The 27,204-nt window shown below is 54.9% G+C and overlaps 1 protein-coding gene across 14 annotated transcripts in view; it reads right to left on the bottom strand.

Annotated features, from left to right (window-relative positions):
• TSPAN18 (tetraspanin 18) overlaps positions 1 to 27,204 on the bottom strand; it is a 204,475-nt gene that overhangs the window by 22,062 nt on the left and 155,209 nt on the right. For 6 of the 14 annotated variants that reach the window (XM_060399534.1, XM_042233391.2, XM_060399533.1 and 3 more), the window contains 3 exons: positions 9,835 to 9,910; positions 4,635 to 4,707; positions 2,217 to 2,411 (listed from right to left, as the gene is read on the bottom strand). In XM_060399534.1, the coding sequence (XP_060255517.1) occupies positions 2,217 to 2,411; positions 4,635 to 4,697 (258 nt within the window). In that variant the 5' untranslated portion in view covers positions 4,698 to 4,707; positions 9,835 to 9,910. Of the gene's footprint in view, positions 1 to 2,216; positions 2,412 to 4,634; positions 4,708 to 9,830; positions 9,911 to 27,204 lie in introns of all 14 variants that reach the window. The other 8 variants (XM_060399532.1, XM_042233392.2, XM_027979647.3 and 5 more) reach the window with 2 other exon arrangements.

The following is a 27,204-nucleotide window of genomic DNA, read 5'->3' as shown; positions in this document are numbered from 1 at the left end:
ATGTTTTAGAAAAGTAGGTCATTAGGTGACATCAGGACCATTGTTCCTGGGCTAAGGGTCACTGGGACCCCTTAGGGCTTAGCCTCCAAGCAGGGGCAGGGGTCCCCCAGGTGACCTCCATCTCCAGGCCTCCTCTCTCTGCGGGCCTTTGAGCCCCAGTTCCAGAGGGGACTGAAGTCACTCTCTTGGCTTCTCCCAAGACTAGTCTTTGCTTCTTCCCGAAAGGGTGACGAGGCGGCTCAGGCTTCTTTAACAAACAAGGAGGGGTGAGACTCGGTGCTGGAACCACCCTGCATGGCTGAGTCCAGGTTGGGAAAAAAAAGTGTTTCTTCTTACTTTTCAGATTATGAATCAATCTGAAAACCTTCCAGAAGCTGTGGGAATCCCAGAAACACGCAAGCATGCACCACACACACACAGAACACACATGTATAGCCACACACACAGAGGCCCAGACATAATATTTTGCATATAATTTTGGCTGAGTTTTGAACCGCTTGAGTGCATTCCAGGGGAGGAGCCTCTGGACCAGTCCCTCTGAGACAGCAGACCCGGGTCCAAGCGTCCCCTGCCTTTGACCTGCACTGTGACCTCGGGTTGTGTGCCTTAGGCTTGTGACAGAGAGGACAGTGGAGTGGACTGGGCAAGAAGGAAGGGGAGGAGGAGAGGGGAGGCAGGGGAAGTCAAGGAAGTGCGGGGAAGGGAGAGAGGGGCAGACAAGGGGGCGTCCAGGAGAAGGAGAAGGAAGCGCAGCAGGAACAGAAACCAAGGGATCAGGAGGAAGGCAGAGAGAGACAGGGAGACAGAGGCAGAGGAAGAGCGAGAAAAGAAGGGGAGAAGCAGAGGCTGGAGGGAGACCGCAGAGGAGGAGGCGGAGAGAGGGGAGACTCTAAGGTTTGGGGGCAGACCAGCCACAGCCAGGACTTAAGCCTCTCTCCGGGGAGAGCTGCAGCCAGCCCCCTCCTGGGTCTCAGCCTTTTTCCTTAGGCACTGGGGAGAGCGATGCCTCGTCCAGCTGGCAGGCTCTGAAGGAGCCACTTAGCTGGAGAGGGCTTGCGAGGCCCCCAGCTTGCTCCTGGCCCAGAGCGCCAGCGTGGTTTTTGTCTTGGCTTCAGAGATGAGCCCGTTCATGCTGGATGAGCCTGTTCAAGCACCGAGGCGCAGGGTGGGCGGGGGAGGATGGGTTTGGTGTGTCCTGGGACCCCCGTACTCAGATCCTTTCAGAGTCCCAGGCTCCCCAAGCCCAGACCGCCGGCACCATTGGACACTGCACAGAGCTGTCCACCAGGGGGCGCTAGACGCCTTGCGAGGACGCATCGCTGACCGGCCCCCGCCTCCCTATCGCTTAACTCCTGACCCACCCGCCGGCTGGCTCCTGAGGCGAGTCTGCAAGTTGGCCCAGCTGCACAGCCAAGGTGGGCTGTTTTTAACTTTCCTTCCGGCAAGATTGCGCTCAACCCAGTTTTCCTAACCCTGAAGGCACAGGACCTGGGAGGGGAGGAAGCCAGACAAGTGAGGAGAGAAAGGGCCACAGTCCATGTGAATACAGAGGACCCGAGGAACGGGACATCCGCTGCTGGTCTCGTTTGACTCCTGTCTACAGCCGAGCAAGTTAGCCTCTGGCTTCACCAGCAGATGCTAAGGCTCAGAGAGGTTAAGAAACTAAATCAGAGTCACACTGTTTGTTATGAGACACAGCAGGTCACGCACACAAACCCAGCTCATCCTCCTGGGCTTGCCTGCCCCCCCAACCCCCCACACGACTATGGATGGTCACTCAGCCCTCGATGCACCTATAGCACCAGCGAATCACGTGGCCTGTGACAGCAGGTCAAAGACCATTCAGCTAATGAATAAAGGACCTACCGAGATCATATCACTTCCATTTTAGAAGGGAAAATGTGAAAGAGCTTCGGTCTTTTATTTGAGTTCTCGGAAGCATGCAAGTCGAAAAGCATCACGACTCAGTGCTCTCAGCTGACCCTGCGGTGGGGAAGCCTGGCCGTTCGGACCTGGAGGCCGAGGCCACCGCGCTCCTGGGGGCGGCTCACCCAGGCGGCAGGCACCAGGCCAGCATGGATGCATATGGCAAGGGTTGGTGGCTCTCCCGCTCCTGGAGGCCAGCCTACCTGGCTCAGACCCCAGTGTGAGTCCCCCTTAGTGTGGGTACAGGGCTCTATCCACCCCCCTCCCCAGGGCACCCATGGGATACTCACGAACAGCAGCAGACACTTGTTCTCCCGGACGGCCCCGCAGCAGCCCAGGAAGCCGAGCAGAAAAAGCAGGCCCCCCATGGCCAGGAGGATGTAGGCACCCGTGATGAGCAGGGGGTTGGCGGCCACGATCTCCCGGAAGCCGGTGGGGTCCACCATGACCCAGATGCCGATGCCCAGCAAGCAGGCCCCGCCCAGCTGCTCCCCAAGGCCAGGCAGGAGCACGGAGAAGACATGGGGAGACACGGCGGTTAGACACCCCCCCCCACACACACCAGCTCCCTGCTCGAGGCCCTGGCGCGGAGGTGCCGAGTGAGCTGGGCAGAAACTGCCTCTGTGTCTTCCTCTGCTTTGAACGTCCCTCCTTAATTCTGACCTAGGGTGCATCACGCATCCTCCAGAGCCCGTCTCTGACCAACACTCTACTTTGGGCCGCCAGGAACCATGTCCTGCAGAGTCTATCTGCCACGTTCCTAGTCTCCTTAAGTGTTAGAGCTGCTGGGCACTGAGGTCGTTCAGTCCAACCCTCTGATTCGACGCTGAGCCCCAAAGGGGGCCAACAAGTTGCCGAAGGTCACACAGTAGGTTCATATCAGAGCCAGGGCTGAGCCCCAGGTCCCCCTGACTCCAGCCCCAAGATGCTCCCCAAGTTCGTGAACGTGCTCTGACGCCTACGCTGGGAAACACAGACCAAAGCCATCCTCGTTGTCCTCACAGGAGCTCTCAGTTGGGGCAGGCTCCCCACTCTCAAATCCGCGCCTAGAAAGCCTTCTTGTTCATGACTTCCTCTCCACGGTCCGCTCTCCAGGCCTTACTTATCTCTGGAAAGAGGCAGCTTAGTCCAGAGAAAGGGCTGTGCCACGCGTGCGCTGTGAGACCTTGGTCAAGTGCCTTAACCTCTCTGAGCCCTAGCTTCCTCGTAGTTAAACGAAGATACTGTTTCCCACCTCCCAAGGACTTGAAGGTGCCTAGCAGGGTTCAATAGACATCCGTTCCATTGGTCTTGGGCACAGACCAGTCTATTGGAAACGGATCTGTTGCAGGAGAACTCATTTGGCATCATGGATTTTAAAGACTGGGAAGGGCTTAAAATCCCCGTGTGGCAGGAAGACCAGAGAAATGACGTAAAACTGCCGGCTGATGGGGTCTGTCAGTGGAGGAAGAGCTGGACAGTTTGGGGCAAAAGATGGTCCTTTCAGGTGCGGTGGGGGGAGGGGTGGGGCGCAGAGGCCTGGGGACCCAGGCGCAGCCAACAGAAGCAACATTTTGCCATCTGCTGAGCCCTGCCTTTCCCCCTGGTTCCCCACAAAACTTCCAGGAAAACCCATGTCCCCTCCTCACAGCTGCTGGAGGTTTGGGAGTTTAACAATTGCGTGCTGAGTTCTGCTTCAAGGGGGGCTCAGGCACAAACTGAGTGGCCCAAGGTCACCCCGCTTGGAAGTCAGGTCTAGAATTCAAGTCTGTGGAGTTGCCTGCTCTTCAAAATTAGGGGCAGGGGAAGGAAATCCAGGAAAGCTGCTGAAGTGTACACAGAATAGATGGAGACAGACAGACAGATGAAGTCAGTCTTGACCGGAAGGGGCCTCTCCTTCCTAGTGACCCTGCCCTGGGGGACTTCAGTGGGTCTTTACTCATCCAGGTCTTGGCTGCGCTAAGGTCAAAGGTTGACGTGGGGTCACTTGATGAGTGTGGCTCTGCTCCCAGGAGAGGCCATAGGTCTGAGCAGAGCAGGTGGGCTGTGGCAGGGTGCAGGGCTGGCCCCCTGAGCCCTTGGGGATGCTGTCCTTTCATGTATAGAATCCATAAGTTGGATGGGGATGGAGCTGATACATTCCAGGCACATCCTTATCTTGCTTCATTTTCAAAGAATCTGTTGAGGTAGAAGATTAAGGGATGACGATGCCGAGGTTCAGGGAGGCGGCGTGTGCTTTAGATGACACAGTGGGTGAGGTGCAGAGTTGGGCTGTGAACCCAGGTGCCTCAGACCCGGAGAGGTTTCAGGCTGCATCAGGTGACTGCGCTGGCTCTGCTCCGGTGTCCACAGCTGCTCAGGGAGTCCCGGCTTGGTGGCAGCCCCTGCTACCCTCTGATCATCTCCACCTTCCCTTTCACCTCAACTCCCTAAGAGGGGTCAGATCCCAGGATAGTAGCTGGGGCTAAAGCCTCTGCCCCCTTTTCTTTTAGAACAGCTGAACTATCCCTGGGCTGTGCAAAACGTCTCTCCTGTGATGGCAGGCTCTCCAAGTGGGGTGGGCACTATTCGGGGTCTCCCCACCACGAACCCCCAGCCAGGCAGGCTGGGCAGCTTCTAGCACTGGCCCCTAGACCTCAGCCCAACATGATTCTTTCCAAGCATCAGTCAGCTCCCCCCACCCCGCAGAGGTCTGGGGAGAACCCCAGACACGTTCCAGGAATACTCACAAATATGAAGAAATTGAACACAAACATCAGATACTTCATGCAGCTCAGACAGTCGCCTTCCATGGTGATCCCCCTGCAAAACAGCAAGGCCCCTTCAGTCCTCTCACTGGGGGACTCCATCCAGAAGGAACCCTTGCCCGTCCTCCGTCTCCTCCCCCTTGAGGTGTCCCAGGGGCCAGTCTGCCTCTGGAGCTGATAGGGGGAGAGAACAGTTGGTCACAGTGTCCTCATCACAGAGCTTTGCCCTGGGGGGCTGGAGTTGGGAGCGAGGACTTGTGAGCCAGCCAGCCTGGGTTCTCTACCATTCATGCGCTGCATGGTCTCAGGCAAACGGGGGCTTCCCAGGTGGCACTAGTGGTAGATAACCCACCTGCCAATGCAGGAGACATAAGAGATGCGGGTTCAGTCCCTGGGTCGGGAAGATCCCCTGGAGGAGGGCAGGGCAACCCACTCCAGTGTTCTTGCCTGGAGAATCCCATGGACAGGGGAGCCTGGCAGACTATGGTGCATAGGGTCGCAAAGAGTCAGACACGGCTGGAGCGACTTAGCACGCATGCATGCACTCAGGCAGATGACGCCACCTCTCTCAGTCCTGCTCACTCCAAGTTGAAAAGGGAGATTAAAAACAGAAGCTTCTTCCCCAGCGGTGTTGGGAGGATTAACTGGAATAATGCATAAACATGCTTAGCACCACGGGGCGGACGCTCAGAGGCATGACGTCATGATATTACTTGATTGCAGGCGTGAGCCTTCCGTTTGATAGATGAGAAACTAAGGCTCAGAGCTGAGAAGGACTTGCGGAGGTCACGGAGTAGGAGCGGGACCCAGGCCTGACAAACCTCCTACCACCCCACATGCCCTCTGACCAGAAGGACCTGCCCCCGGGGGAAGCGGTGTTACAGGGAAAGAGCTGCTGGCGCCTCCTGGGGCCTCAAGCCCCCAGACACTCCCCCGACCCTGACCACCTCCATCATGAGATCTATAGCATCCCACCTCCCCCTGGAGCCTCCCTGGTCCCTATGGACTCTTAAGCACATCCATGGCAGCCGGACAGACTGAATACAATTCTATTCTGCCAGCATTTACTCTGCAATGACTTGATGCCAGGCACTGCAGCTTGAAAACCAGGCTTCCCTGTGCCCGGGGGAAGCAGATGGCATCTGCTGTTACAAGTCAGCCTTCAAGGTGCTCATAAGTCGTGGGCATGTTCAGTACACCATATTCAGTATTCCCAGGCTTTCTTTCTGACAGCCCTGGGGAGAGGATGGCAGGCCCAGGAGGATCCTTGTTCCAGGCCCTGTCCTCCCAGCAGCCAGCGGAAGGCTGAGATGCAGTGGGGACCTGTGGGTATGGCAGGCCTGTGTAGCTAGCATCTCTTGGTCCACGCCATGCCCATCAGTTGTTAAACCATCATCCCTGGCAATTGATCATCCTTGTCTCTTGCATCATCTCCAAGCCCAGGCTCTCTACCTCCAGAGCAGGTCCCCAGACCAAGCCAGCCACCCTCCTCCAACTCCTCCATCTCTGACCTTCTAGAAGCAGCATCTAACCTGCATCGGAACATGACAGCTCCAAGCAGGGTCTCTGAAGCCAGACACACCTGGGCTCCGATCCCGGCTCTTCACACCTCTCTACCTCTGTGTCCGGTAAATGATGTAACCTCTAGAGACTCAGTTTCTTCATCCATGAAAGTGGGTATTTAGGACCTACGTCGTGGCATGTTATAAGAGTTAAATGAGACATCCTGCATCAGGGCTCCCCACAGAACCTGCTTCAGCGAGGGGCGGACAGCTCTTACTAGGAACACACCTAACTTGATAGTCACAGGTGACTCCCTGGGCTGTTGCGGCCCATGAGATCAGGACCCCAGGATAATGACCTGCACCCCAGGCACTGCATGCTGACCCCTCTCCCTTGGGCACTTGGCCGAAGCAACTCCACACATCTGCTGAGACCCCATGCTCCTTGGACAGGGGGAAGAAGACAGGAAAGAGCAGGCACCGAGGACGGATTCCTTGCCAGCCACACGCCAGCTCCAGGAAGTGACTTCCCTGAATTTTTCAACAGTGTCATAGGCAGGAAGCACCGTGTTCATTTCAGAGGTGAGGACACTGAGGCTCAGGGTGATGAGGTGGACTTAACCTCCTGGAGCTTGTGCATGGGCCCCTCGGCCCACTCCACATCCTGCACTCTCCCTGTCCCAGGGGCTGGTGATCAGGCAGACAGAAGGGCAGAAGGACCCCTAGACTGGGAGCCGGGAGCCCCAAGCTCCAGCTCTGCAAGTCACTTCTCTCCAATCTCAGCGTCTCCATCTGCAAAATGATGGAGAGGGATTTAACGGCCTGTGAGCTCCTGCTATCGGGTTCTGACTTGGACGGGCCTTTGGAGGGCAGGAGGGACCGCCCCTGTGAGATGCTGAGAGAGTCTGCAGGAGGCAGGCTCTGGGGCCCCGTCCTCTGCCCACCCAGGCAAAGCCTAGTCCTCAGGGTCGGATCTGGCTTCAGCTGGCTCTGACTGTTTGGCAGTTAAGGGGCATAATAAACATAGCAGCTCATAAACGGGCTACCTGTATTTATTATGTATCACGTTCATTAGAGATTACATCTAATGGGCAGCTTGTGGAGTGCTGGGCTCCCAGACGAATGCAATAAAAGAAGACGTGTCTCGTGGGAAAAGCCTCTGACCAAGGTGAGGAAGGCAGAGGGAGAGACGATGTGAGCTGGAGGGCGGATGGAGGCAGGGGGGCCTGGGCCCAGCTCCAGGGCCGGGAACCGAGTGGACAGAGGGCTTGGGAGCCTGACGGGGGACCACGCCCCAGCTCGGCCAGGCCCAGCTGGTGGCCTCGAGTGAGTTCTTGTTCTGCGAGCGTCTACATTTCCTCGTCTTTACAATTAGCATAAAAATAATGCCTTCCTCATAATGCATGGAAAATACAGAGCACAGAGCTTGGTGCAAGGTAGACTGTAACAGCGCAGTGAGCAACATCCGGCTCCCCTGGAGCCTTACTGTGTGTCAAGAAACATGCACAGCCTCATTTAGTCTCCCTAAAGCTCCTGGAGGTAGGCAATGTCATTGCCCTTGTCTCAGGTGAGGGAATTAAGCCTCGGAGGAGGCTTGTCTAAGATCACGCAGCATGGAAATGCCTGAACCAGGATTTGAACCAGGTCTGTCTTAATCTACAGCCTCAACTCTCTTTTTTTAAATTTAAAGTTAATTTTTATTTATCTGGCTGTGCCAGGTTCTAGTTGCAGCGTGTGGCATCTTTTAGCCTTGGCATGCAGACTCTCAGTTGTGGTGTGTGAGATCCAGTTCCCTGACTTGGGATTGAACCCGGGCCCCCTGCATTGGGAACGTGAAGTCCCAGTTACTGGAAGACCAGGAAAGTCCCTGGAAGCACAGCTCTTAATCCTCATTTTCAGTGAATGCTAATCCCCTTGCCACATTCATCCATTTTTCTCCCAAATTCAGGCCTGTCTTCACACCTCCTCTGCCCAAGGACTCAGTCATGTCCAACTCTTTTGTGACCCCATGGACTTTGGCCTGCCAGGATCCTCCGTCCATGAGATTTCCCAGGCAAAAATACTGGAGCGGGTTGTCATTTTATATGCCAGGCAATCTCCCTGACCCAGGGATCGAACCTGTGTCTCTTGTGGTTCTCACACTGGGTTCCTCTAGGCTAGCAATCTCCTAGAGCCATTTTCAGGATTTTAGGTAACGTCTCAGAAATCATCCCCTCAGCACCGGCTAACTCATGGGGCAAGTGTCTTTGGTTTTGGAGCAATTCAACCACCCAGGTTGGGAACCTTATTTCTCAGGTTGGTCAGAAGTCCTATGTACCAGGTACATATGAGGCCTCAGTAAGAAGAAACATACTTGGTAAAGGCAGTGCTGTTTGGCCAAAAAAGTCCTTTAAATCTTGGGGCCCAGAAAGATGAAATGCAAGAGTCAGTATCACAGGCAAACTTCACCTTGTGTGTGCGTGGTCAGTTCGGTGGTATCCAACTCTTCACGACCCCATGGACTGTAGCCCACCAGGCTCCTCCGTCCATGGGATTCTCCAGGCAAGAACACTGGAGTGGGTTGCTACTTCCTTCTCCAGGGCATCTTCCTGACCCAGGGATCCAGCCTGCCTCTCTCACGCCTCCCTCACTGTGTGCTTAGTCGCGCAGTCGTGTCTGACCCTTCGCGACCCCAGGGACTGTAGCCCACCAGGCTCCTCTGTCCGTGGGATTCCCCAGGCAAGAAGCCTGGAGTGGGTTGCCGCTTCCTACTCCAGCCTCCTGCATTGGTCTCCTACGTTGGCAGGCGGATTCTTTACTGCTGCACCATTCATGAGCTCAAATCTCACAGGTGCTGGGAAGGCAGCTGAGGCGCTGTGGACCTGGCTGCCCTTCCACGAGGTGCCTGCCCCAGGGTGAGCCTGAGAGGGGGCTCTGCACTTGCTGCCTTGAGTCTCATGGTCTCAAGTCTCTTGTCCCTGTCACAGCGCCCCCTGCTCCTGGACGCTGAGGCTTCCCGGCTCACGGATGGGTGTTTTATGATTCAATGTGACCCTGGATGCAACTGGCTGTTTCATGTATAACAAAGCCAGAGGTGTTTATGGGCTTTAAGGGGAACTATAATGCGACACTTCTGTCTGTGTAATAACTGATTTAGAGTCCAGCCCTTGCATAACTTACGTCACCAGGGAAATGGGAAAACAGACTGCAAGAGGGAAAGGAGGTGTAGCCAGGTTACAAAACCAATTAGCGAGGGGTCTGGGCCTGGAGACCCGTTTCTTAAAGCCTAGGCCAGTGCCTGTGGCTGTTCTCCAAGTTTCACTTCTTTCTTTCGGCAGCACACACCTTCCTGTTAGAATGTGTGCTGAGAAAGACATGGGCTTATTTTGCTCACTGCCATGTTCCCAGCATCCAGAGCAGTGTCTGGCACGTGTAGGTCCTCAATTTCTCTGTCTGGATGAAGGAATGAATGGAGAGTGGGAAAAGAGAAAGCAGACACCGAGAACAATAGAGACTCAGTAAATCAGAGAGATCAGCAAAGTCGGAAAGAGAGGGGAAGATGGAGAAAGACAAGGTGAGGTACGGGGAAAAAGACGGCAGGAAGGGATCCGGGAAAGGACAGACTGAGAGCTCATGGGAAGACGGGGTGGAGTCAGGGATACGGCTGGTGCAGAGAGGGGGCATGGGGAGCAATTACCGACTTGTCACCTGGACAGTTCTTCTGACGTCAGCAGGACAGCGTCCCCAGGTCAGTCTCCCTTATTGGCCCAGCTTGTCCTATAAGAGAAAATACTCAATTACTCTAGAAATAAGGAGCAGCCACTTTCGGGAAGCGCACATGAACACCTGCCCGCCCTTCGGACACACACATTCAGGGCAAGTGCCTTGCTGATCTGGGCCCATTAGCGCTGATGAAAAGTGCTCGGCACCTGGGGCACTCCAGCTGGGTGGCCCACACGCCGCGCCCGCCTTCTGCCTGCATGGCAGCTGCCGGGTGCCCTCGTTGGGGCTGCGAGGGGAACCTCATCTCCAAGAGACTCGCGGTTGCTGGCATAGGCTTCATCCCTGCTGACACCCTGCTGCATGCGGCGGGTGAACCAGGAGGAGGGCTGGGGGGCCCATGCCCTGGGATGCCACCTGGCTGCTCCCTGGGCGTCTGCAGTGATGCCCCAGCAGAGAGAGAGAGCCAGCGGGGCCCTGGAAATCAAACACCCTCCCCAGAAACCCTGACTCCCAGGGGGCAGAGAAATTTGATGCTGGAAAGGGTTCCTTAGCTTTGCCTAAGAATTTGCCAGAAGGCTCCTTTTGCTTGCCAGCTCCCAGCAGTGGAAATGAGGGTGTGGTTTCAGCAGTCGCAGGGGCCCATCCATACGGAGAAGCCTGGCCAATCACACGTGTGGGGAATTCCACAGCTGCTCCTGCTCAAACACTGGGCTGGAGGACACTGCCAGGAAACCTCGAGGCCTGGGGTGCTTGGGCTTCACAGGCATCCCCGTGGGCAGGAAGCGGGGATTTCTGGGCCTCGGGTACTGTTCAGATTCCTTTCCAGGCTTATCAGTGGTGGCGGGGGTTGGGCTGTAGATGAAAGATTCCTCCCTGTTCATCCATCCATATACTAGGTTGGCCATAAGATGTTATGGAAAAACCTGGATGAACTTTTTTGGGAACACAACACATCCCTTACTCTCTCCTTCCATTTATCCCTCCCTCCTTCCACCCACCCATCTACTCTGCGCTGGGTGCTGTGTTAGGGAACAGAGGTGCAGGTAAGCATGAACTCACAGTTGGGTGGTGGTCGGGGTAGGAGATTGGAAGAGGCAGGGGAAGGGATGACGATAGGGCTGGGGCCACAGGAAGGGGGACAAACTCTCCCCCGGGGTAACTCCACTGGGGGCAGTTGGGGAGCTTTCAGTTGGGAAGGGGATGGTGCAGGGGAGTAGGTTGGGAGGGAGTGTAGAGGTGGGGATGGGCAGATGGGAAGGAAGGCAGGAAAAGGGGCCTCCCTCCTGCGAGCTCTCGGAGGCCCTGGGAGCTGGTACTCTGCCCTAAACATAAACACGTAGGAAGTTCTTCAGCCGCCTTCCTCGGTATCTGCTGTGTGGCTTTGGGCTACACACTTACATGCATGAGCTCATTAGATGCCAAGAACAAGCCTAGGAAGTAGATATCATACCATCACCCTCACTTTACAATGGAAACTGAGACCTGGAGAAGAAAGAGACTTGTCCGGCATCACACAGCTAGCAAGTTACGGACCGGGGATCCACACCCAGGAGTCAGAATCAAAACCGGCCTTCGTGGGCAGGGCTGTGCACCCACCCACGTGATGACGGTGAGTCCTCATGATGGCCTTGGGAGGTGGACTATTGCCCCATTTTATAGAAGGAAGTTGAGCCTTAGAAATTTAAGTGGCAAAGCTGAGCATCCTCCTGAGATTTCTAAGCTCTTTCTCCTAGAAACTCCAGGCAAGATGTTAGAAAAGCTGTGTTGGGGGCAGAAGTGGGGAAGAGGGCAGAAGTCCAGCCCCATCTGAGCAGTGAGGGATCCCCTGAAATTGGCCCTGGGGGGTGTGGGGAAGGGAAGACATTGTCACTACCAGATAGGACCCTGCTACCCAGGTGGACATCTGCGATGAGAAACCCACGGGTCTAGGCAGGGGCCAAGGACATTTGGGCTGGAACCCTGTCCAAGGGTGGCTTACTGGGTAAGATGAAGCCAACTTCAGTTCCCCTTAAAACTCAGGTATCTGTAGCCTTAGGAAGGGGAGCTCTAAAGTCTAGTTCAGGGGCTGTATCCCATGCCTGACCTCAGGGCTCAGGGAAGCAGGAGGGGGTCTTATCCCTGTCCTTCCCCTGGCCCATCCCAGCTTGTGCGCCAATATCACCATTTTCTGCCCAGCATCTCAGGCTAGTGGTTGTCCTGGATGTGATGTGACCCACCTTCCTCTGGACACTGAGGCTGGGATGAAGGCCTGGGTGATGCAGAAGGCACCCCTCACCCCAGGGGCATGAATCTCTGATATCTCCTGAACTCCGCATGAATCTCTGATATCTCCTGCCCTCCTCTTTGCCAGGATGCCCCCTCCCCAGCTGTTTTCTGACACAGCAGATATCTGCACTAAGGGGAAAGGATGGCCTGGGAGAGGCCCGGCCCGCTCAGCCATCACCGCTGCCTTGCACAGCCTGGGACGGCCCCTGACTCGGCCAGCTCCTTGGAGGCCTTCGGAAAGTCACTGTTCTCCCTGAGATGCTCGGTTCTCCTCTGAAAACTGCGATTCTCAACGTTGAAGCCGGAGGTGGTTGTACGAATTTGTGCAGTGAGGCACATGAAATGAAGCGATATGATGTGAAAACACTTGGAAAACTGCAAAGCACTGCTCCCAGGAGGAGGTATTATTATCAGCATCCTCAGATATTGAAAATAGGTGGATGCCCAGACCATGTTCACCAGTTATCCATGGAGGTGGGTGTGGGGCAGACCGTGGACATCTGGCTTGGTCAGGAGGGATAGATATATATATATGTCTTTCCTCTTAGTGGCCCCAAAGTCAAATTTGTTGCTCCAATTTTGTGATAACTGAATCTTATAATAACTGGTAGTATTGAGCATTTACCATGTATCAGATTCTGCTAAGCATTTCTCCCACATTCTTTTATTCAGTCTTCATATAGGAGGTGGGTATCATTGTCAACCCATTTTACAGATGAGGAAACTGAGGCTTAGAGAATATAATTAACTGGCCTGGATTTTAATCACATGTTTAGTAAGACTTGGCCATGAATCAAGCCTAAGTCTGCTAGACTCCAAACCAGAGCTTCCGGTAAGGTCCATGGACACAGCTTGCCAGAAAGGAGTGCGATGCCTCGGTCTCCAAAGCTTCTAACCCAGTGCTGTCAGCCCAGAGTCAGGAAACCAGGCGAGTGCGCCCCAGGGACCAGCTAGCATCCTCCCCCGTGCCAGCTGCAGGCCTCTGGGTGATGACCCCGTCCTGCCATCCCGTGACAGATGGGAGCCCCGAGGCCCAGGGAGGGGCAGACGCGGGGCGAGGTCAAGCAGTGCTGCTGCGATCTCCTCTGTAGGCGCCGGCCTGGGCCAGACAGCTTTGTTCATCTCCCCTCTCCCACCGCCCCCAGACGGCCGCTCAGTTCCATCTGCACGGAGCAGGCCCAGCAGCGGTTCTGTGATGAAGAAGAACAGCTCAGTTCATAAATCACTCCTTTTACTTTCACCGTCTCTAGCTCCCACCGGGCGTGCTTTCTGGAGAGAGAGAAAAGAAAGCACGTGGACAGACAGGGCAAAATGCCCATCGGAGGAAGCAAAGGTAGGTCTGCTTTGGGCTGGTGGGAGCTAAGAAGCATCTTGTATTCGCTCCTGCCAGGTGAGGGCCCTGTGGTGCAGGGCGGAGCCTCTGGGAGTCCCAGGGGACCAGCCTCACCTGGGTCTCAACCAGCACCCTTGCCTCCAGCAAGCTGGGAGGCCTGGGCCAGCCTCCGCATCACCCGGGCCTCCACGGATGGCTTCACCTCTGAGACGGGCATTCTCACATTTAACTTCCAGGGTCAGCGCGTGGATTCAGAGATAGTGTCGGCGAAAGCACTTTAGCGTTGCTTCCTTCCTGTGTGTTTATGCCAGCACTGGGCTGCGTCCAAGGCATGGAGGCCAGCAGCTTCCCTCCCTCAAGGACTCGAGTCTCCTGAGAATTAATGACCTGCTACTCAGAACTGTTAACAGCCGCATGGACCACCTTCCCAACCGCAGGAAGGGAAACTGGCGCTGACTGCCTTAGAGGGTGACGGGGGGTGTGGCAGGGGCAGCCTGGAAGCCTGGGGGACCTGTGTGTGGGGAGCACACACATTTTTGTTGGCAGGGACCAACACTTTTGAGCCTCAGTGATGCTGCAGGGCATTGTGTCCTGGGCATTTACCTATAATGAATGACCTTACTGATCCTCCAAAGAGATCTGCAAATTAGATGAATTGCCATTGTTCCCTTTTACAGAAGAGAAAACTAAGGCCCCAAGGGGCTTGAAAACCCTTAGAGCCAGAGCTGACTCAAGTCGGCCTGACTCTAAGACCCCTGTGCTCCTTCCTCAGGACATGGGACTGAGGCTTAGAGAAAAAAAAAAAAAAAAAGCAAGGCAGTATTTCCCTGGCAGTCCAATGGTTGAGACTCTGCCCTTCGGGCCACGGGTTCGATCCCTGGTTTGGGAACGAGAGCCCATATGCTGAGCGGTCTGGCCAAAAAAGGGAAAAAAAAAAGTAAGGACTTGGGTCTGAGACTTGCTGGAATAAGGATGATGCTTCTCATCAGGTTCCAAGCCGAGGGGGGAGGATCTTATTTGCTCACTGGTGGTGCTTGCTGTGCTTCATCTCAAGACAGACGGTCTCATAAACAAGCAATTGGCCCCAAATCCTGGCACACCTGGTGAATGGCACAGACATGGGGACATGGGCACAGCTGATGGGGGAAACATCTAACTGGGCTCCTGGGGGCAGAGCCTGTGGTGGATGTAGCAGATCCCAAGCGACAGCCTTCGCCGGCCCTGCTCTCACTGAATCTTGAATGTCGCGGAGGCAGAGTGGCTGCAGCGTCTTGGAGAGCACAGTCTCTGATCTGGGAGCTGAACCAGCTCTGGGCACTGTGTGCTCCTGCCATGAGCCCTCTCCTCTGCCTCCGGAGGATCTTCAGAGAAGGAAGCCTTAGTGAGGCCTGACTCCAATTCTCTCTTCACACCAGGGGCATGTTGAGGCCCAGAGAGGGGCAGAGTCTGGTCCAAAGTCACACAGCAGGGCCAGAATTAGGAACTCCTGATTTTAAGCCCCCTGCTCTGCCCACCTGGTGCTTCCCAGGTGGCGCTAGTGGTAAAGAAGCCGCCTGCTGATGCAAGAAATGTAAGAGACGCGGGTTTGATCCCTGGGTTGGGAAGATCCCCTGGAGAAGGAAATGGCTACCCACTCCAGTATTCTTGCCTGGAGAATCCCATGGACAGAGGAGCCTGGTGGGCTGCAGTCCATGGGGTTGCAAAGAGTCGGACACCACTGAAGAGGCTTAGCACGCACACACACCCTTCCCATCACTCAGGGCAGCCTCCTGAGACTAACATCTCAATTTATTTTGACTCCAGAGAGCATTTTACACACACAGTTTCTCAATCACCCTGGAGATAGGCACTCCTGCTTTATAGAAGAGGAAGCTGAGGCCCAGAGAGATGAAACCCCTGGCCTGAGGTTGGGGAAATTTCTGGGGCAACAAAGCAGGATCCGCATCCTTCTGCCTGGTCATCCTTCAGAGGCGTGGCCCAGGGACTTTGGGCAGTCGGTCCCCAGAGTGGCCCTTGCTACAATCCTTATCCCCTGCCCCACGGACCTGAACTGGACTCAGAACCACAGACGGCGCTCATCTCTGGCAGTTCCTGGGACGGGGCCATGGCTCCATCTTCCTGCCTTTGCACTTGGGATGACCCATGTGCAAAGGCCTCTGGGAAGGCTGTGCACCCTCCACCAAAGGCTGGTAGTCAGCCTGGCTGCTTCCATGGAATTCAGACAGCATCTACCCCAGGGCCCGCCTGGATGGGCAAAGAACAACCTCCCTCCCAGACAAACATTATTCTTGTGGTAATTTATATCAGAAAGCATTTCATTCATGTAGACTTTCATTTATACTCCCTTTAGTGAGCACTGCAGGTCTTTGGAGTGACCCACAACCCTGTGGGATGAAGTGCTGGGAAGTGTCACAGTGTCCCCAGACTCGGGCAACCATCTTCCCCACGTGGGTTCTCCCTGCCCAGCCTGGCTCAACTGTGGCTTCTGGTAACACCTCTGCTTCTCTTAGTTGAGTCTCCTTATTCTCCAGGGCACCTCCTGGAAGCTTGTGTTAAACTTCATGCTACCCAGAGTTAACTCTTACTGTATATCTGGCCTTGAACTAACAGCATACAGATCCTCACAAGAGTCCTAGGAAGTGTGTCTGCTCCCCCAATGACCTGTGATTGAACCGGGCTCAGAGACAGTGAGCAGCCTGCCTTTTAGGGATTCCCCTGGCCTGATCCTAAAGTTAAGGTCTCTTCCCCCGACCCCTACATAAAATAAGATACACAGGATTAAACCAATTATATTAAATAATGTTATCAAAATATTTTCAAAATGTTTGTTATAGGCAAATACTTCTTCATTAACTCATTAAATTCAAGAACTAGTGATAGATTTGACAGCTATCGTAATTTCGAAAGATCTGCAACAGTTTGGGGGCGATGTGAAAATATCTGCTTCCACCTACTGATGGCAATATTACGAGTACAGCTAATAATACTACAGCTTGTTGCCTGAGCTCACCGAGGGTGAGATGGTCAGATGGCGTCACTGACTCAATGGACCTGAGTTTGGGCAAACTCCGGGAGATGGTGAAGGACAGGGAAGCCTGGTGTGCTGCCGTGCATGGGGTCGGGAAGAGCTGGACACAACTGAGTGTCTGAACAGCAATAACAGTAGTAAGAGGATATGCTCGATGTCAGTTAATGTTAGTGAAAGTAAAGAGAGAATTTTTTCCCCCAGACCCGCCAGTTTCTCGAGTTCCCTATGATCCGTGGACACTGGGACGGGAACTCCTGACTTAGACGTAGATCATCCCCGACGGTGACGCCCTCCCCGTCTGTAGCTCATTAACCCAGTTTGTTACTTCTGATCTCCATCTCCCTCACGCCCCTCCTCCCCCCAGACAGAGGCTGCCCTCTCCCCTCAGCCCCTGCCCCCAGCAGAGGGGCAGCGAGTTTACAGCAGGAGCAGATGGGACTGCAGGGGCAGGGGAGAGGCGGTGGGGGGGGGGGCGGGAGGGGAGGTGGGATGCAAGGATCAGAATCCTAAACTGACCGTAGCTGAATGTGGCCGTCTTCCCCCTGGGAGCAGACCCCGCCAGCTGGGGTGGAAGGGGCGGCCAGGGAGCCAGCCTGTCTGCAAAGCCCCTGGGGAATTTGTTAATAAGCCCTCAAACTTCCAGGCTCCAGCCCTGAGATTTGGATTCTGCGGGATCCAGGAGGGGTCTACCCGTAGGCCTCTCCTTTGGATCCATCCCTGGGGGCGTCTACACTGTCAGGTTCAAAGTCCTCAAGGTGAGATTCCCTCCTCCCCTCTAGGTCTATCCAGGAGGCTGGGACCCCCGGCCAGCTGAAAATCATGCTCCCCAAATCTAGAAGGGTATCGGTGCAACCAGCCAATGGCCGTCTGCCGGTTCGATGCCCGGAATTCCTCCTCCATCACCGTGGGCAGCCGCAGCCCAGGTTCCCTGACATAGCCCAGCTTCCAGCATGTGGCTCCTGGCCTCCTCTGGGCCTCCCACTCGGCCCCTCCCCTTCGCGGAGAAGCGGACAGTGATTCCACACCACTGGCCTCTGACCGGGACGAGCCAGCACGTGTCTGGAGCGTCTGGAGCGGAGATGTTAGTTCTCTGGAAATCCTCCTGCCTTTGGAGGGACCTGGGGCTGGGGTGGGAGGCAGCAGTGGGGTTTCAGAGGGGAGAAAATACAAGGAAGGAGGCGCTTTGAGGGCTAGAGAGCAGAGTCCATGTGGAGGTCGCAAGGAGCTTGCAGGGCTGGCCTCATCCTCTCGGGCTCACTTCCTAAAGGGGCATCACAGGATGGGGGGGTGGGGAACGCGCCATCTCTATGGGTGGCTGGTGCCTCCATGCCAGCTGGAGAGGGGGGCTGCCGCGGAAAGTGACTCAGAGTCACCCTCATCCCACAGCTGAGGAGACTGGCATCCGGAGGGCGAGGGACTTGCCCAAGGCCACACAGCAGAGTCATGGCTGGACGGCACAGCGCAAGCTCCCAGCCTGGGTGCTCCCTGCCGTATGCTGGGGGCCTGGCTCAAAACGCACGCCAGGCAGCTCCCAGGTAGGCTCACACTGGGATTGCAGGGGACAGGGAACACTGGACACGACCTCAGAATTTGCCATCGCTGGCAGACCTTCCTGTCAGATATAACCCTTTGGTGGCCGGGGCTGTGTCTCCCACTTCCTTGGAGTCCCCTTAGCGCAAACAGGGGTGGCTGGTGTTCAGTTGCTAAGTCGTATCCGATTCTTTGCGACCCCATGGACCATACCTTGCCAGGCCCCTCTGTCCATAAGATTTCCTAGGCAAGAATGCTGGAGTGGGTTGCCATTTCCTCCTCCAGAGGATCTTCCCGACCCGGGGATTGAACCCGCTTCTCCTGCACTGGCAGGCAGATATTTACTGCTGAGCCACAGGGAAGCCCCGGCATGCAATATCATCAATATAATAACTGCTCCTGCTTCACGTGGGCCAGGAGCCGTGCTGAACAATGTTCCAACATCATCTGAAGTGAGTGAATTATCCCCAGGGGTACATGGAGACCCAGAGAAGGTAAGCTTCCCACAGCGGTCTAGCTGGAGAGGGCAGAACTGGTGTGCAGACCCCAATCCAGACAACACGCCCACAAGGTGGAGACAAGTAAAGAGAACAAGCTGGCAGGCGTGAGGCCTGGATTCAAGTCCAGACTCTGGAAAACCGGGGAGAATCCTGCCCTGTCTCTGACCCTCCAGTCCTCTGGCTGATTCCCACGATGACGGTCTCTGTAAGTCTCAGTGGGGCTCCGAAGTCCCCAGCCCTCCCACCCTCCCTCCAACAGTTCTCTCTTCCCACATTTCATCCCCCTTCGGGCCAGAGCAGCAGGAGACCCTTTGAAAGACTTGGTAATCCATCCCAAAATATGCAGAACTGTTGCTGGGGCAACCTGGGTGCCACATAGCCCAGATTTAAATATTTAATGGCTTCTTGGGTATTAAGGGGTCCTGGGAACTGGGTGGGAAAGGGCACAGGTCTGAGCTGGGGTAAGGGGGTGGGGGAGCCCTGGAGGCTCCTGCCAGAACAGCACCCCCACAACAGGGGGCTTTGAAAAGCCCCTGATGCTGGGAAAGATTGAAGGCGGGAGGAGAAGGGGACGACAGAGGATGAGATGGCTGGATGGCATCACTGATTCGATGGACATGAGTCTGAGTAAACTCAGGGAGTTGGTGATGGACAGGGAGGCCTGGTGTGCTGCAGTCCATGGGGTCACAGAGAGTCAGACACGACTGAGCGACTGAACTGAACTGAAGTGTCTGATGGGATAAGACAGAAGCCCAGACACATAATTCTGCTGCAAGCAGGTGGAGGAGAGTGGGTAACAGAAGGGGAGGGACTCCGAGGGGACGCTCTCTGTCACACGTGGATTTTTTTTCATAAGTACTGCAGCGCAGCGGACGCTGTGCTGGTCTTACACTCTCCCCTTTGAGGTCACTATAATCCTATGAGACAGGCATGTTATTGGTCCCAACTTACAAGTGAGAACAGGGATCAGAGAGGTGAAGTGACTCCCCCAAGGCCACACAGCTGCCGAGAGGCACACTGGAACCCAAGGCCAGGTGGCTCCATGGCCAGTGTGCTTTCTGCTACATCTATCGGGAGCCAGGCTGGAAATCCTGCTGAAAGTTAATGCCTGTAACAGAGGGGGCGGTGCATAAAGCCCTTTCTACAGGCCGGGCACTGTGCTAAGGGCTTTATAGACTCTAATGCACTCAACTCGTCATGACAGCCCTATGAGGGAGGTGTTATTGCCCCCATTGTACAGATGTGGAAACTGAGGGCTTGAGAGGGGAGGTCAGACCCCAAGATCACAGGGACGTGGGGAAGCCTCTATTCCGGCCTCAGCGGAACACTTCTGAGCCGGTGCCCTTCATCTAGTTCTTAGCCCAAATTTAGAATGCTGTATAACAGAAACAACAACAAATAAATAAAAATCAAATTCAAAATGCCTTTTCACGCTGGTGCTTTGTCCATGTCCTCCCAAGATGGATAGGATGGCAATAGGGAATTCTCCCAACCGCTCAGTAATGAAGATGAGTCACCTTGGGGTTTTTTGGCTTCAGTCACTTACTCTACACATAAAACATGGGCACGTAGACAACAGTGTAGACATAGCCTCGGAGACACACAGACGCACGCTAGGTCAACATTACGAGACACAGACCCATAGGCAAATGTGGGTGCACACGTTGGTGCAAACACCGGCGCGCACACACACACACACACACACACACACACACAGATGGACTCTGATCACTTTCCTCCTGAGTGAACTAACTAGAGTGTCAGGAAAGGAGAAAGACATCCGAAATCATTTGGCCAGTGCCTCTGCCAACCTCAAGGCTATTTTAAACAGCCAAACTGATCTGATCTTATTTTTAAAGCTCTTCAGGAAGGAGGACAGATCCCATAACCTCATTCTGATGTCTCCTCCTTAAGTAGGGAAGTTCTCCTGACATCTAACCAAATTCCTGCTTTAGATGGTAAAGAATCTGCCTGCGAATGCAAGAGACCCAGGTTTGATCCCTGGGGAAGATCCTCTGGAGGAGGAAATGGCAACCCACTCCAGTATTCTTGCCTGGAGAATTCCATGGACAGAGGTGCCTGGCGGGCCACAGTCCATGGGGTTGCAGAGTCGGACACGACTGAGCGACTAACACTTCCACTTTTCACTTTTACATTAATCACAATGCAACTTTTACCATCAATACCCTGCTTTACAGCTCCCAAAGCCCTCCTGTATTGTGTTCTTATTTAACCCTCGCAGCCGTCCAGCGAGGCAAGCAGAGCAGAGATGATTATAGTATTTTATGGCGAGTGTGGCCCAGAGAAGTCAAGGAGCTTGCCTGAGATGACACAGTCCCTGTTGAAGCTAGGCTGCAACCCAGATGCAGGCTGTTGATTTCACGGCTCCTCGGGCTATGCCAGGTGCTGTCAGTGTCCTGCCATTTTCGCTTTGTCTTCCCTCTCAGCCTCTGAGCTTCCTTGGACCTCAGCCTGTCAGTGAGGGGACCAGGGACCACACCTCGCCTGGCTCGCCTCCCTCTTGCCTGAGTGATGCCCGCGTGCAGCGTAGGGGTGGGGGCCTCTCAAAGCTGGGTGATCCCAACAAGCTCCTCCAGCCAGAGGCAAACGGCACACTCCCTCCCGAGACAGTGATCTTCCTGTGCTGAAAGCAGGCTGGTGAGGCTGCCTGCTCCTCCTCTGAGCATCCTTCATCCCATGGAAGGCTCCTCCAACTCCCCAGGGACCAGGACTTGTCACCAGAGACAGAGCCAAGCCCCACCCAAGCCTCACATCCACCGGGCACACGGCCGCACTTACATTCACTCGACAGTAAATACTAGAGACACCCGGTCTTCCCAGGGCAACTGCAATGCTTCTAGCCATCTGGCCTGATTTAGGGAGGGCCACAACCCCTCCCCATTAGAGGAATGACTACAGGTACTTGGAGTTGAAGTTATGGAGGGAAAGCAACGGAGAAGTAGAGGGCTCATGGCAGAGTCCTGGCTGGCTTGAGAAGATCCTGAGAGGAAATGAATCCAGGGAAGATCAGGGCTGGGGCCCGAGAAGAGGAGGAGGCAGGAGGCAGAGAGATTCTTTCCTCCCCGTAAAAAATCATCCCAGCTGTGCCTAGGAGCCCTTTAGGAAGATGCGGGCGGGATGGGGCAGGGCCTAGATGGACACAGGCGCGGCTTGGGCAAATCCACAGCTCCAGCGGATATAAGGATCAAAAGTCTAGGGTTCTGATATCAAGTCCCGTTTGGGATTTTATGGCCACCAGCTAGCTCTGTGGCTGGACCAGTCCCCTCTCACCCTGTCTTAGGTTCTGTGTACCAGGCTTCCCTCTGTCTCTCCATCTCGAGTCTCATTTCTCTGCTCTGTCTGCGCTCTCTCCCCTCTCTGAATGCACGAGAGCACGCGCATACTCACACACACACACACACACACAGACACTGTGACCCCTTCCTGCAGGGGTGGAAGGCTGCCTGCTGATGGTGGCTAGAACCCTTTCCTCTTAAAGCCCACCTCCTCGGGGGCCTGGACAGAAATCCCCTAGCCCTGCCCTGGGACTGTGACCCCCAGCGGGTGGCAGCCACATTTAATTTAGAGGCTCTGCATGTGTGAGCCGTTGCGCGCAAGCCTGCTTGCCCAAAACAGCCTGAGGACTGCCGGGGCCCTGCTGGGAGCGGGGAGCCTGGGGACCCTCCTTGCTGGGAAAAGGAAGAACGTGGCAGGTGTTTCATTTCCCCCCAGCTGCCCGCTAATTAAGAAAGAGGAAGACTCAGCGAGTTCAGGGGGCAAGCTGGGGTTTCCCAGAGACCCTGTGGGGGTGAGGAGGGGGCGGGGGTGCAGACCAGGTTTTAGGACAAGGCCGTCCTGGGCTACCCTCTGAGCCTACCCCTAGGTGCTCGTGTGACCTTGAACAGGCACCTCTGAGCCCCTGGAAGCTGACTCCAGAGCCCCGAGGGCCCTGACCACTTGTGCAGACGTGGGTCACATCCAGGCAGACGTCAGCGGCAGGGCTCTGCCGGAGCTAAGGGGCATGTTGGCGAGAAGGCTCTGCATTTTGTCTCAGGCCATTACTCCACCAATTGCCCCTTCCTGGGTGTAATTCTGAACAGGAAATGTTACTGGAGGAGAAACCCTGTGGGGAAGTGGATCTTCTGTGCGCGAGTGCCCAGTCGCTTCAGTCGTGTCTGACTCTTCTGTGGCTCATGGACCGTAGCCCACTAGGCTCCTCTGTCCATGGAATTCTCCAGGTGAGAATACCAGAGCGGGCTGCCATGTCCTCCTCCAGGGGATCTTCCCAACCAGGGAGCAGACTTGAGTCTCTTACATCTCCCGTGTTGGCAGGCGGGTTCTTCTGTAGAAGCCTCATATTGAACTTTCCAAGGTCAGTGTTCCAGTAGGAAGCAAGGAAAACCTGGATCCATAAACCAGGTCAAGCAACAGGGAGGGGATAAACCACCTCCGAGCTCCACCCTGGGGCAACCAGCGCCTCCCGGTGAATTGGCATGAAGGAAATACGGAGGTGCTTAGAACGGGGCCTGGCACAGAGTGGGGCCTCAGGGAAGGCCCACACGCATCGCCTGGCGCTGGGTGGAGAATAGATGTTCACAAACATCCCACTGAAGCTTTCTGATGCCTTGCGACTACCCTTAGTTCATGGAGGAGGAAACTAGGATGAAGACCCTGAAGGATTAGAGAGCAGAGAAGAGAGAGGGTTAGGGCTGAACTGCGTGAGTTCTAAAGCCCTGACCTGCGGCTTTCTCTCTGCTGCTTTTCAATCACTTCACACCCTGTTAAGTCATGCGTCCCTCCAAAATATGGATTTGGGGGTCCTTTGTTCAACTTCATCAGTGGTGCCCAAAGAGATCCTTTCTTCCCAGGTTATCTTGTCCCCATGAGGTTACATCTGCCCAGCTGCTTCCGGAAGGGACTGGCCCTCAGGCAGAGGTCCAGAGGGTGGCAAGGGTCTGAGAGGCCAGGGTCTGGGGAGGAGTGTCCCTGCCCTCAGCGGTGGAACCAGTTCACCAGGAGAGAAAGAATAACAAGAACGTGTTGCTCTTCCACAAAGCTGCGTGGGCCAGACGCGGTTCTCATTGGCTTCCGCGGTCCCATGTAGATGCTCTTATTATCCCCAGTTTTCAGCTGGGACAACCGAGGCTCAGAGAGGTTAAGCCACTTGCTCGAGGATGCACAGCGAGAAAGCAGCAGGGCTGACTCCAGAGTCTGGGCCTGTAACAAAGGCCTGACACTGCCATTCTCCCATCTGTGATAGCAGCGGCCCCAGGCCTGCTGCACAAAGGCTGATGGCCAGAGCCTTCAGCCTGCAGGCCCGTCCCTGAAGGGCCCCTGGGCAAATGTGGGACCTGCCGTCTGCTGCCCTCACACGGGGAGGAATGGTGTCCTGGTGGATGGGGTCTCATGGAGGACTCCATCACTTTCCCATCTTAGAGAAGGCCAAGCCTTGAGGGGGCCCCCGAGGTTCTAGAGTCCGTCCTTTTCATCATACAGATGACGGCTCTGTGGACCTGCCCCTGGTCACACAGCATGTCCTGAAGAGCCTCAGCATTATGGGTTGGTCTTCAGCTTGTTTCACCCTCTGCCGTTGGCTTCCCAGGTCGCCTGTGGCTGGCTGCTGAGTCTCAGAGGGGACACTCAGGCTGACACCCCACTCCTAAAGGGTCTCGGGGAATGACTACTTCCCATGTTCCATGCGCTTCGATTGCCCTCTCATTTGATCTTCACATCACTATTCGTATCCTCATTTACAGATGAGGAGATGGGATCCCTTCCCCAGGGTCACAGAGCTTGGAGGAAGAGACGCTGTGGGCCTCTGCCCTGGGGCCACTGGCAGGGAGGAAGGGTCTCTGATTACCCACATGCTTGGCACAGAACAGCTTCCAGAGCTCTGCCCACAGGACCTGGAACCTGAGGCTGCTGAGCTGCCACTCTCCCTGGCGTTCACGCCATCCATCTCAGAGTTCATTTGGAGGAAGGGGACAAGGCTTATGAAGCTGCACCACGATGGCTGCCTTGGGGGCACTTCTGGCACATACAGCATCAGGGTGCCTTGGGTTGGCCTGGTTATTTTTTGGGGGGGCATGTTTGCCTTTTGATTGCACAGAGATGGAGCCTCAGAGGCCTGGGGAGGAGGCAGAGATCTAAGGCAGGAGTCATCACCTCTCACCAAACCAGAGGGCCTGCCATGCATCCCTGCCCAGGGACAACGTGTCCCCGAATTTCCAGAGGACAAAGGGACACCTTCATCCTTCCCCCTGCCATTCTGGCCTCCAAGTACTAACTGCAGGGGATGAGGAGCAACCAGCACTGGTGCAGGAATCCTCTACCCCCGGGTCATTTATTGGGTTAGTCAAAAAGTGTGTTCAAGTTTTTTTTAAACATTACACAAAACACTTGAATGAAATTTTGGGCAGCCCCATACTTGGCAAAGAGTCGGACACGACCAAGCGACTGAGCTGAGCTGAATACTTAGCCCCATGACATCCTCACAACAGCTGACAAGGCCCCCCTCCCCAAGCTCATCTTAGGCTACGTCCTCCCCACTCCCCCCACTCCAGTCAGCTGCAGTCACCCCGTCTCTTCCACACGGTAAGCACACAGCTGCCTCAGGGCCTTTGCACCTGCTGGTCCTTCTGCCTGGGACTCTCCTGCCGATACTCTACACATTGTATTCCTTTGCTTCATTCAGGCCTCTGATCAAATTCTGCAAGGAGATCTTCCCTGACCACTCCCAGGCCTGCTCCCCAGCAACCTAAAATAGCACCTCTCCCCAGTCACCATCACCGACTCAGTGGACATGATAAGCAAACTCCGGGAGACGGTGAAGGACAGGGGAGCCTGGCGTGCTGCAGGCCATGGGGTCACGAAGAGTCAGACGTGACTGAGTGACCGAACAAGAACAACCAGTCACCATCTATCTCCTTGCTGACGCTCATCTCCAACAAAGTTCTCGTGAGGTTATTTGTCTTCTGTCCCTTTCCCTTGAATGCAGGAAGGCAGCAACCTTGTTCGTCGGCTTCATGGCTGAATCCCAGCCTCTGACACAGTACCTGCCACAGAAGCAGGGCTCATGGACGTTTCAAGAAGAAAGGAAAAAAGGGAGAGAGGCAAGCAGGAATAAATCTCTTTCACACGATTCTGATTTGACTCTTGCTAAAACAGTATCAGAAGACGCAGGACCAGTTACGTAATTTGTGAGGCCCAGTGAAAGTGAGGGTGTCTCATTCAAAAGTTGTTATGACTTACAAGATGGCAACAGCGTAGCCTGAAATCAAGTGCGGGGCGCTGGGCCATTGCCCAGGCTGCATACCTTTGAAGCTGGCCCTGAGGTGGTGTTATTACCGGTTCCCTAGTGCTGCTCAGAGATGGGAGGATCAGAGAGGTATAGTGGCTTGTCCAATATCACAGAGCATTGTGCTATGGCTTAGAAACTCGCAAACTCTCCCCTCCTCAGTTCTTTCAGTGGCTATGGAAGGAATCCTGTTATCCCCACACACCTCGAAATCAGGGAACCCAGCCCAGAGAAGAAAGTAGGAGAGCAAAATTGCCTGTAAATCTATTTCACCTCACATATTCATGTCATATATATATATATTTTTTTCATTTGACTGCAAAGTATGTCCACAGTTGTTTTAATAAAAAGACAAGGTATTATCTTCCAAATCTTTGAGTGCATTGATGTTCCACTAGGACACACAGAGCTAGTCCTGAGATTCTGTGCAACCCCTGGCTTGGGGAGGAATACCCCAAGGGATGTGGGTACCCATACCTCAGCTGAAAAAGCACCTCCGTAGAAGATGCTCGCATAGGTTCAACAGAGCACTCTGCACAATACATGTTATTTCAGCTCCTCACGCACTGTCTCTCTCCTGCCTGGTCCAGGGAAAACCTCCTCCAGGATGGCCCCAGACCCAGATGGCAAGGAGTCTCACACAGATCTCCTTTTCACAACAGAGAATGGGGGATGGGGGGTGGGGGCAATCCTCCCTCCTGGGGAAATACGCCTCAGCCTGTTAACAGAGAGCGTTGTTATTACCCTGCTCAGCCAGCCAGCTTCACTCGCCATGCTAATTGGAATGTGTAATGGTTTGTTAATACGGTCTAATCTGGGGAGCCCGGCTCAGAGGGGTCTCTGGGGTGGGGGTTTGGCGCGGGGGTGGGGGCTTCTGAGGGTACTGCCAAGAAGGGCTGGGAGTGTGGCTTTGGTGCCTGCTTTGCAAAATGATGTCTTAATCCGGCATCCAAATCCAGCAGCACAGCTTGGGATCTTGGGCTGCTGCAGCTGTGTGCGTGTGTACCTGTGTGTGTGTACCTGTGTGCGTGTGTACATGTGTGCACCGTGAATACGACGGCTGGCGGGTGAGCACGCTCTGTGTACATTCACGGCGCCGGGTACAGGACTAAGAGGCGGGGGGAGAGAAGAGAACGTAGCCCAATCACATCTAAAGGCAGGACACAGCCCTCTAGTTTCGACAACGCAAACAAAGACATCTATTTTCCCATGACTAGCTCACCCAGCCCCTATTAACACTAATTAGGAGGACTGGGAATTCCCCATAACTTCATAATTACTGTTAACAGATTTCACAGGGGCCGTGAAGGAAATGGAACACTCCATCCTAGACTCATAGCCAAGGTGACGACGGTTCAGGTGGTCACTGCGTCCCCCTGCTCCAGCCTCAAGGCT

The sequence above is a fragment of the Ovis aries genome, chromosome 15 (assembly GCF_016772045.2).
Source record: "Ovis aries strain OAR_USU_Benz2616 breed Rambouillet chromosome 15, ARS-UI_Ramb_v3.0, whole genome shotgun sequence".
Classification (NCBI taxonomy): Eukaryota; Metazoa; Chordata; class Mammalia; order Artiodactyla; family Bovidae; genus Ovis; species Ovis aries.
The sequence above is the reverse complement of the archived record's forward strand: the minus strand, read 5'-3'. Positions and strand labels throughout refer to the sequence as shown.